The sequence below is a fragment of the Mus caroli genome, chromosome 2 (genome assembly GCF_900094665.2).
Source record: "Mus caroli chromosome 2, CAROLI_EIJ_v1.1, whole genome shotgun sequence".
Taxonomy (NCBI): domain Eukaryota; kingdom Metazoa; phylum Chordata; class Mammalia; order Rodentia; family Muridae; genus Mus; species Mus caroli.
In genome coordinates this window covers 152,596,643-152,608,344 of record NC_034571.1, presented here as the reverse complement: position 1 = coordinate 152,608,344, position 11,702 = coordinate 152,596,643, and the positions used below count along the sequence as shown (strand labels likewise).

General features: G+C 37.3%; 1 protein-coding gene across 1 annotated transcript in view; it reads right to left on the bottom strand.

Annotated features, from left to right (window-relative positions):
- The window catches only part of Top1 (DNA topoisomerase I), a gene marked incomplete at its 3' end in the record, with an annotated part of 78,471 nt that overhangs the window by 16,571 nt on the left and 50,198 nt on the right, over nt 1-11,702 (bottom strand). Inside the window, exons 8-10 of the mRNA XM_029468575.1 lie at nt 7,359-7,550; nt 2,959-3,080; nt 2,080-2,205 (exon numbers count right to left, since the gene is read on the bottom strand). Of these exons, the coding sequence (XP_029324435.1) occupies nt 2,080-2,205; nt 2,959-3,080; nt 7,359-7,550 (440 nt within the window). The remainder of the gene's footprint in view (nt 1-2,079; nt 2,206-2,958; nt 3,081-7,358; nt 7,551-11,702) is intronic.

Below are 11,702 nucleotides of genomic sequence, written 5' to 3'. Positions count from 1 at the left end.
AGGCCAGCCTGGTCTACAAAGTGAGTTCCAGGACAGCCAGGGCTATACAGAGAAACCCTGTCTCAAAAAACAAAAACAAAAACAAAAACAAAAACAAAAACAAAAACAAAAACAAAACCAAAACCAAAAAACTGACTTTACACAATAACAGATTCTCAACTTCTGTCTTTTGTAGTATTATAGAACTGTGTCTACCAGTGAACTAACGCTTCAACCCTTAATCTTCATTATAAAGGGTATAGACTTTATTATTTTCAATTTAGCTTAGTTTAAGTTTCTGGTCTCATGTACCCTAGGTGTCTTCAAACTCTCTATGTAACTGAGAATGACATTGAATTTCTGATCCTCCACTTCCCACGGGCTGTGGTGATGTACCATCACCACACGTGGTTTTATGCAGTGCTGGGGAGCAAAATCATGGTTCCATACACATTAGGAAAAAGCCCTGTACCAACTGAGCTACTGTAGCCCCAACCCTTCCTAGGTATTTTTAAAGGAGGAGAGGTAAATGCTGGGTAGTAAAGACTCACAAAAGGATATAAAGCAATTTTTTTTCCCTTTTAGTTTCAACACTGTCATGTTTTGGTTTATTTTGTGGTAGGAGATAAGTCCATAAAACATGCATTTGATGGTGAAAGTGTAAAATTTAATGCACACTTTCAGAATCATTGTTAGGGTTTTACTGCTGTGAATAGACACCATGACCAAGGCAACTCTTATAAGGACAACATTCAATTTGGGGCTGGCTTACAGGTTCAGAGGTTCAGTTCATTATCACCAAGGTGGGAGCATGGCAGCATCCAGGAGGAGCTGAGAGTTCTACAGCTTCATCTGAAGGCTGCTAGTAGAAGACTAATGCTTCAACTTCCAGGCAGCTAGGATGAGGGTCTTAAGTCCACACCCACAGTGACACACCTACTCCAACAAGGACACACCTCCTAATAGTGCCACTCGGTGGGTCAAGCATATATAAACCATCATAGCTCTTTATAATCAAATTTTAATTAAAAATGAAAACTCATAATAAGGACTGGGAATGAAGGTCAGTTATACAACACTTACCTATTATGCATAAACTGTCATACCATTTCATCATTTCCTAAAAGAATACTGCAGAGCCACTTAACTGAAGAGCATTTCCCGAGGGGTTTTAAAGTCCGCAATGAACTGTCTAAGATTCTTTATTGGGTATGTGGTATATAATTTTGTCTGTTTGTTTTCTGAGATGAAGCAAACCCGGGGCTGTATGTTTGCTAGGCAATCATTCTCCTACTGAGTTAAAGTACATGATCCTTAATCCACAAAGGTATGGTATATGTGGGAGTTCAGCCTCTTCATTCTAACCATTCTCCTCTATCTTATACGTGGTGATTTGTGGTGGATTCTATTGACCCTTTTCTTTCTTATTATTATCTTAGCTTTTACACAGGGCCTTGCTATCCCCTGCCTTAGCTCTTCCCCGTTCTGGGATCACAAGAGTAAAACACTACAGCCAACAACCAAATCCTGCTCAACTTAATGGCCACAGGTGTCCTTGTCAGAGGCTTAAACAAGGAAACATTTATAAAAGCTTCTTGTTACTTAGACTAGTATTACAGCAGAAGTCCAAAATGATCTTTATGTTTAAAAACATTGGGGCTGTAGAAATGACTCCATTTCAATTCCTAGCACCCATGCTGGGTAGCTCAAAACCACATGGAACAGCTCTAGATCACTGGATATCTTCTGGTCTCCAAACATATTTGCATGCATGTGCATACAATTAAAATGAGAAACAAATTACATAATAGACCAAATTTCAGTGATTTGGAAAATTACAGAAAAAAGAAGTCTAATGCAATATCTTGTTTGTTTTGTGGAGACATCATAGTTCTTGCTCAAGTCTAGATGCTGAGATTACAAGCATGTACCAACACAGATAGCTGCCAGTTAGCACAACACATACATGTAATTATATTTTACTAAGTAAATCTTTAACACAGAAAAATATAAAATTAATGAATTCACTGTTGTGTCACAAGAAGCAAAAAATTATACAAAGAATCACTATCCAAGATTTTCTAGTTTAGCAGACGATCATACCAATTTTTCTTCCTTGCTCATCTGTTTCCGAGCTTCTGACTGCGCTTTGAAATACTGGCTCATCTGTGTAAAGTCGCATTTGCTTAGGTTGGTAATCGTATTTTTTTCGTCATTAGTCATTTCCTAATTGAGTAAAAAGGTTAAGAAAATTAAATATATTAATAAGTATTCCTGTTTCTTCAAAATTCATCCTTTTGTCCCCTTTAATCAAAGGTGTCTAGAAGGCAGCCAATCTGGGTAAGCTTTGCTTCTGGGGAGTGGTGGTGTTCTGTTATAAGATGTATTACTTTCATATAAAAAGATCTTTAGTAATTTATCAAAGAAAATTACTCTCATTTTTTTGGTGATATTTGACAAAAACACAAACTCAAACATATAAGCAAACACCAATCCAAGAGACATATTATTAATCAATTACTTTAGCAATAAAGAGAAATACTTTCTTATTCCCATGCAGACTAATCTGCTCTTATTAAATCTGATTTTAGAATGCCCTTTGATGGTGAATTTTAATTCAATCTTTTTTCAAAATTATCCAAATTGAAAACAATGGTACTTTTTTATATCAATACAGAATAGGTTGTCAGACTGACCCTGTGTAAAGGCATCAGAGGACAGTCCCTGCATAAACAATGCTTCCTTTGCTCAACTGTCATTGAGGTTTTCTGTTTAACCTAATCTGATAAGCTCCTTCCTGCAGTCACATGAAAGCTGAGAAGGGATATATTCTTGTTGAACAAAAACCACATTACAATAGTAAGGGACAAAAGATATACATTAAACTATACTTTGCATTTTTTAAACAAACAAGACATTAACAATGAGCTATACCTCATTTTGTAAATGATTAAGATATGAACACATGGGCCACAATACCTTTCTCCAATCTTTAAAGAAATTTTTCCTGAATATTTCCTTAGTAGTATATTCGTGGTCAAGCATTTTTGCAAAGAATGTAGCTACTTCTTCTGCTTTAGGACTCAGCTTCATAACTTTACCTGAAGGAAGAAAATGGTTCCAAACAGTGAGGCACAATATCCATATTCTATGTGCACTGAACACTGGAGAGGTCATTACTGATGGCTTACCTTTCCAAGCAGTACAAAGGTCTGCTGACACACAGTGATAACAACAACAGAGTAACATACTGTTATATAGCTACTTAAAAATTTCTCCTTCTCTTTAGTAGATATTTACCTGGGTCTTTTTTTGGAGACTATGCCAGTTAATTGTTCCCAGGTGCCTGCTCAGGACAGGGATGACCTGGGGAAGGCCCAGCCACTCTTCCTTTTCCTTTCAGCAAGCAGGGTCCTTTACACCTCTTCAATGGTTTTTAAAAATCAAATCCTCAGAAGGACTCCTGCCACTGCTAAGCTAAGCAGCCTCTGTTCAAGAAGGGGAGGAAAGGATAGGGGCAGGGAGTGGAAGAAAGGAATTGTGGGGAAAAGAAATAGGCATCTTTCTTCTTCAAAGTTACGTGGGTGGAATATGAGTAAGAATATATATTCATAGCAGGCAAGCCCAGATTTCCCACATAAAAAGCGTAAATAAGACCTTCCTCTAGAACCTTGCTACTCAAGTAGTTCACAGACCAAAACCATCACAAGCAAGTTTGTTATAAATACCAAGTTTTGGGACTCAATCCTATACCTAGAATCAAAAACATTGGCCACAGGTGTCCTTGTCAGAGGCTTAAACAAGGCAACATTTATAAAAGCTTTGTATGTATATGTGTGGGGTTGTATGTGTGCAACAGTGCCCATGTAAGGTCAGAGCCTTAGGTGTCAGTCCTTGCCTTCCATCTTATTTTGAGATAAGGTCTCTTTGTTCACTGCTATATATATAGGCTAGCTGGCACAGATTCATCCATTCTCCACTTCCCCTCTCACCATAGGGACATGCTACAATTACAGACAAGTGTGCTACTTTGATGTGGTTGTAAGGGAACATCCTTAAGACACCAGGCTGGTACAGCAGGTACTTTATCCACTGAGCCAGCCTCCCAGCCAGAAAAGGCACTTTTGGAGCACTAGTGTATTTAAAGTGAAATACAGGTACAGATGCACCTGAAACACTGGGAATAGCACCAGGAACTCACTTCTTTCAGGAAAGCCCAATCATTCCACAGCACAAGGTGAGGGTGGGTCTAGGCAGCAAGTAAGTATATGTAAAGACTGTCCCAAAAAACCTGTGGTTCACAAGGAAAGCCACTACACTGATTAATAAATCCTGGAAGTGATTTTGTGTCCTCAGATAGATCATAACTGACAGTGGCAGAAAAGTACTTAAAAGCTCAATCTACAAAATATTCAAAGAGAATATTGTACTCCTAGGGCCAATTTCTATCTTTTCTCAAAAAAAAAAAATCAACTTTATAATATTATATGGAAACAATTTATGCCACAATAGCATTTTGCTGCATTCTAAATGAGATTAATATCTCACTGCTTACAATTATGCAAGTACTAATAATAATTCAAAAGAATTCAAATTTATTACAGAAATCTAAAACTTAACCAGAAGCCTACTCATTGTAATAGTTAAGAGGCGTCTCATCTCATAATGGGTAGTATTGCTCAACCAGACTGTATGACACATAGGGAATACCTCACAAAACTGAAACTTGTGCTACAGGTACATTATCAGCTTAGAAGACATAACCTAAAGGGCAAATAGGTGCTGTAGCTCTTCCTCAGCCCATTCAAGATTCTGTGTTGGAAAAGGGCTTTGAGTAAGCGGTTTCCTGTTTCTCCCCATTCCCACTCAGTCTGAACAAGAGTTGCCAGCAAAACAGCAACATGACTCAAATATAATAAAGGGGAATATAAATAAACAAACAAATAAATGGGGGAAAAAGACAAGGTAGCAGTAGCCTATAACTGTAGCACTTGGAAGGCTGGGAAAGGAGGATTGTACATTTGAAGCTGGTCTCTGCTACAAAATCAGCATCTCAAAACAAAACAAAAAATAAAAATAGATAAAGAAATTTTAAGGAATGTGTTCCCTGGTATGTTTCCATAAACTAAATATTCCCCAATAGTGTTCTTATTTTGGGTGGGGAGCTTTTGGACTGCACTGGCTTTGTCCCACCCACAAAGAACCTACTTGATTTGTTTTAAATGGGCTGTGGAAGGATTAAGTAACAGCTCCTACAGCAGAGGAGTGGTGGAGGGTGTGTAGGTTCCCAGCAATAGTAGTACTTTGTGGGAAAAGCTGAGCTCCCGGAAACAGAAAGAAACTGTTGACTCAGAGTTGAAATGGCAGGTCCTTAACAGAGGCTGCAATTCTGTGCTTCAGCCAACTCGTGTCCTGTGCAGAGGCGGCCAGGGGGAAGTCCAGGGCAAGGCAGCAATGTCCTGCCTACCAGTACTTACTTATCAGCTTGCACTAGTAAGTCAAACACTCTTGACTTATTTGGAGGAGTTTTATAACCAAAAGGTCCTAGGAGGACCAACAGAGAAAAGGAAACTAGAGGAAGGGACCACAGGCTTTAGTTTCATGGAAACCCCACAATAAAAAAAAAAAAAAAATCTACTTTCTATCATCATCACCTTGGCTTTCACAGTGAGGCTTTTAAAGAGAGCTGTCTAAAGTTAGTGAACTCAGATCAGACTACAGAATACAGCAATTGTAAGGTCTTGGGCCTTTTCTCTTCACTTGGAAGTTTAAATTTGTGTATTTTCATAAATCTTCAGGAATGATCTAGTGTGTAGCGTGTCTTACAGTTTCTGGTCAAACTGGTTAGCTAATCTAAACACTTGCCAGTCATACCACCAAGTGTTTTATGCCACTGAATTCCTACATAGATTAAATCACTAGTCTATCTATCTGGGACTTGGGTGTCTGAACACAAGCATATTCAACATTTCCAAGCCTTTGGAAAATATTAGTTGAACATCCATTTCCCAAAACATGTGAGTTTCCATTTTCATTTTTTTCACCCCTAGATTTTGGAGAATGACGGTGTGTGGGGGGTGTGCGTAAAAATAAGGTATCGGGTTGGGTATTATTAGTAACGTAATCAGTGCTGGGAATCTTTAATTCCAGCACTCAGGCAGAGACAAGTAGGCCTCTAAGATCAAAGCCCAAAGACTACAAAAATGAGACCTTATCTCAAAAAAAAAAAAAAAAAGAGGGAGAAGAGGGAGAGAGAGAAATTAAATATCTTATGGATGAGACCCAGGTCAAAATTCACTTGTTTCATATACAGATTTCAATTATTGGATGCTAATAAACCTATCTCATCGTAAACCCACAGGCATCTATGCTCCTAAAGCCATTGCTGGTGGTTAAAGAGATACACCAAATAGCTCTGAATGGTTTTTCTATTTTGCTGTCCAGTGTCTCTCCCTGTTAGTAAATACATTTATTTGATTCAGAAGCACCCAGTCCTACCTCTCATCTATTAAACTGATGAATTATAAATACATAATTATAAATTATATATAGAGAATTATAAATAGAGTTTGAGAAAGAACTCTAGCATCTCTTGACAGAACTCTTGGAATGAAGGAGTCAGTTGGACATTACTCCCTGATACACAGTCAGTTGAAGGATTGTGAGAGGCTTCTCTCAGATCCCTCAACCCAAGGACAAAAACACACATGTGGAACTCAGACATTTTAGAAAGTTCCAAGAGACCCAAGGAGGCCAGAGAAGGTGACATGGGCCTCAGGAGCAGACAGGTACATCTACTGAATTCAAGGACAACTGATCTATATTATCAAGTTACAGGCCAGGCAGGACTACACAACTAGAAATGTCTCAAAAAATAAAATTAAGAGACCTAGGCAGAACATTTCTTTAAAATTCACCTGTCAAAGGCACAGTTGCACTACTTAGAGTGACATAGCTTAGCATTCTTACCTATAAGCTGAATGGTGGCCGCTAATCCTTTGCTAATACGATTTCTAGTGATAAGCAGCTTGTTGGCATACTATATTATCACTAAGTGCTACTATTTAAATGAGAACTCCACAGAACAGAACAGCTTCCTATTGAGTTAAGAGAAAAACCTTCAGTGTGTACTTTATAGGCTGTGAGCCAAACAGATAAATCTTTTTAGGACTACAGATAAGACATTAACAGCCCCCTTTTTTATATTTTTTCAAGCAGCAAAGAGGTCCTTATGAATTAAACACCTGAGATTCCTTTTCCCAAGCCACACATAGACAATAAAACAAAGTGAAATAACTAGCTAGGAGTGTGCAATATAGGCAGTGCCCTCATTTTCAAACCTTTCTTAGCCAAAATTCAAACAACCTGAAATAACTCACCATCATAGTAAAACTTGACACTCTCTGGCAGAGGCTCATATGGTGGAGCAAAGACAGGCCCTTTATGTTCTAGGAATTTCCATTTGATGCCTTCTGGATAACGTTCTTCTTCCCACCTTTCAAAGACATGGCACAAGCTCATTAAGTGATCACCTTGCTTAGTAAAAAGATCCTCACCTATTAAATTCCAAAATTAACTAATCAATTGGTGATGCTCATTCAAAGGCTGTGTCTCACTGAAAAGAGCAGCAATTTCAAGCAAAATGAAAGAATATGGTAACTAAAAAAAATTTCATTTCAACAGTTTCAATTTAGAGATACTAAGTATTAAAGACCATCCACCACTCAAAAAACCCATATAAAACATATTTATATATAAAGTATGCCACAGTGGTACATGCAAAAAAGGCATTACTAAACTGATGGCACATGCAGGTGAGAGTTTAGAAAAAAGCAACCCTATTTGAAAATTCAAAGCACAACCAGACTGGATGCCTTCAGTTCCAACGTGTGGAATTCTGAGACCAGCAGAAGGTGAAGTTCTAGGACAGCCAAGGCTAAATAAATAGTAAGACCTTGACTCAAGAAAACAAACAATCAAGTGCAAAAAAACTGAGGATATTCTAATTGAGGTCCACTAAGTCTAAGGTACTTCTGAAATACATGGAACTATCCTGTAGATATTTGACAAAAATCTAAATAAACTGCAGAATAAATATTTTTCGAAAACATTTTTTAAAAATTAAGCATATAAAAACAACTGCAAGTATATACAAAGAACTATTAAAATTTATTACATTTCTACTTTTACTGATCACTTCAAAATTAGTTTTGGACGTGAAAGTTCAATAAATATTATAGCAATTATCTTATAGCAATAAAACTGATATATAGCTGTATATATAGCTATAACATCAGATTGATTTTTTTTTTTGTGTCACTTTATATTTTATAAATTCACCAACGAGATCCGGTATTTATCTACTGATTTTGGGCATTGCATTTGGATGTCTCTAACATACCTTTTACATTGATAAACAGATCTTACCACCCCTCTCAGAGTTTGATATACAGACTTATTACTGCTACTTCTACAGGAAAGGAATTTTATGGATTCCTGTTTTGGTTTGGGTTTGTAGTTGTTGTCAGGGTTTCTCTGTGTAGTCCTGACTGTCCTGGAAATAGCTCTGTAGACCAGGCTGGTCTTGAACTTGATCTGCCTGCCTCTGCCTCCTGAGTGCTGGGATAGTTCTGCCTTGTTCTGCTGTTAATTAATTCCATTAATTCCAAGTCCCATATTTTAAACATTCAGAATCACAGGGTAAGAAATAAATGAATCCGTTTAAGCTGTAATACTGTAATATAAAATTATAGTCAACATACATTGACAGGAATTATGATCATTTTATGGTTAGAGATGACCAACACTGGAGTTTGAAGAGAATGACACTGGGCAAGTCCTTTATACTATATACAAAAATTAAGTCTATGTGAATCAGGAGTTAAAATTCTAATATATAAAAGCTAAAGCTCATTTGGACATTAGGAGAAAATAAGAGGGAACAGTCTAAAAAATGAATAGAAAGCAGAGAAGTAGGCCTACATATTTTCTCAAGTCAAGGTCTCCTGGTGTTAGCAGGTATCTTAAAACAGACTATATAATTTATGAAAAATAAAGATTTGTAGATAAAAATCTAAAACTAGAGATTTCTGGAAGCTGTCTAGAATGAAGAAGAGACTCTGATTTGGAGAAAATTTGATAATGCTTGTTCTTTAAGGTTTCTTAATTATGTATGTATGTATGCATGCATGCATGTATGTATTGCATAAGCATTGTCAATGTTAAATGTCCTGGTCTTTAAACACTAATTCCTTTACAATATTATTTATCCCTAGCTTCTTTAACATTTGTCTTTGCCAAAAGTCTTGAAACTTCAACCCAGCATAGGTGATGAACTGGCCATTCTCCAAGTCTTTTGGTAAAGAATTATCTATGAGGAGATAACTAAGCATAAGTCCTTTGCAAGAGTAGCTAGCTAGTTATTTCACTTTGTTTTATTGTCTATGTGTGGCTTGGGAAAAGGAATCTCAGGTGTTTAATTCATAACGAAAGAAAAACATATCAAGGAAAGCAATAGGTATCTGGGCTATTTCCTCATTTCCATAATTCTGAAATACAGGAAGATAATCAGACTAAGTTTGTTTCTGAGGTCAGGACAAAAATCTGCAGACTCTGTAGCAGTTCTGGTAAAATGTGTTAATTTCTTTCATTTGGGATAGTACAGGGAATTATAACAACGTGATACCTTCCTTTAAAGTTTTCCAACTAGGCTACTGGTAGAACTCAAGTGAGGAGCAGCTTACACTGCATCACTGCACAGTGTTTGAGAACACATACAAGTTGAGCAATGAGATTTGATAAAAGCATACTTAATCTATAGCAAAAACTGTTCCTTTCCAAATCAACCATCTTTCAGGGACTAGCCAGTTCCCTCTGAACTAAATTATAACAAATGTTTTGATCTCTTAGACTTAATGTATGGCAACACTTGATAAAGATTTCAAACCCCCACATAAAACAGGGACACTAAAGCCCTCAAAAGGCACCTGATTCTATACACAAAGGTTCTGGGCCCACATGGGGAAAGGATGAGGCCACGGGGAGTTCCTAGTGTTGGGGTAGTTTGGGATTTTTATCTCTGCTCTTTCAATTGTTAATTTGTACCAACTAACTGCTAACAGAATTCTGATATTGCCACTTCTTTGGCCCATCATTATGTTTTCTATTTTTTGAACATCAGAGATCATCTTGTTTGCTGATTGGTTGTAATAAAGAGCTGAAAGCCAATAGCTGTGCAGGAAGTGGGGTGGTGGGGGAATGAAACTTCTGGGCAGAGAAAAGCAGATATGAAGATTCCAAAGCAGACACAGATAGATGAGCTCGCCATGTGGCAGGTCATAGGCAAGGTAGTGCGGTTCAGCTATTTAAGCTAGCTACGAGACTGCCCCAGTCAAAGGCTCCTAATACTGTTAGTGGGTCCAACAAAGTCCCTCTATAGTCACAGTTCCTGAGCACCTAGCAGAGAAATCCAAGACTTAAACATTCACATGATTCCCAACAGTAACTAATTTAATTTACATTAAAGATTATTTTATTAAAAGCCTTATATAAGAGCCTGCTGTGGTGGCAAATACCTTTAACCCCATCACTGGCAAAGGCAACCTGGGAAATAAAGCATGTCTCAAAACAAAAAGGACGAGTGGAAGTAGGTGTATAAAAGCAATAAGATGGCCCAAAAAGTACCCTAGCAACCTGAGTTTGGTCCCTAGCATCTACGTCTAGGGGGAAGGAAGGAGAATAACAATTCCAAGAAAGGCTGTCCCATGACCTCACACACTCTGTGATAAGACACTCAACACACATATATCATTGGTTTTCTCCCCTTCAATAACTTTTTTGCAGGTGTGTTTTGAGGAAGGTATGGGATCACATGCATGTGGTCTCATGGTAGTGCACGTGCTTGCGTGTGTGCAAGAGGTAAATGTCAGGGGTCTTCTGTGCTGCTGTCTACCTTATTTTTTATAATAAACAGGTTCTCTAACTGAACACAGAATTCTTGAATCTAGCTAAGCTGGCTGGCTAGCAAGTTCCAGAAATCTGGTTGTCTCTGCTTCCTCAGCACAAGGATTAATGATGTGTCCTGCTGTGCTCTGCTTTTTACTCGGGTGCTGAGGATTTGAACTCAGGTCTTCATGCTTCTACAGTAAACAATTTACCAACTCGTCTGCTACTCCAGCCTGAAATTTTCAATTTTGACCTGTCAAGTTAGTAATTTCATTATGGTTCTGTTATATTTGTGTTACAATTACACAAACATTCACCAAGATTTTCATGTGGAGGTTCTTTTGCTGTTGTTTTAACAAATTGGCAGTTTTATGAAAATGATTTATAGATGAAAAAAAAAAGAACCCTTTACATAGTAAATACATTCCTAACAGCAATAATGAACTGACACAGGAAAGTATACTGGTAATTCTCAGCATAAAGACAGAATGTATTATGAGATAGGTAGACTTAGCCTGATTCAAACATTACATAAAGTATATACACACTGATATATTATAAGACTACTGGGTACAATTTGAATTGAATGAATGAATGAGTGAATGAATGAATTCATTTTGAAGTCCCTTCTATATATAGGCTAATTCTACATTCAATTCTTTTTTTTTTTTTTTTTTTTTTTTTATTCAATTCTATTCAATGAGAAGAAACTAGTTTTGAGATCCACTAGATTTAGAGCTGGTAAATTACTAGGATCTGAAAATTTATCTGCTCTTCTA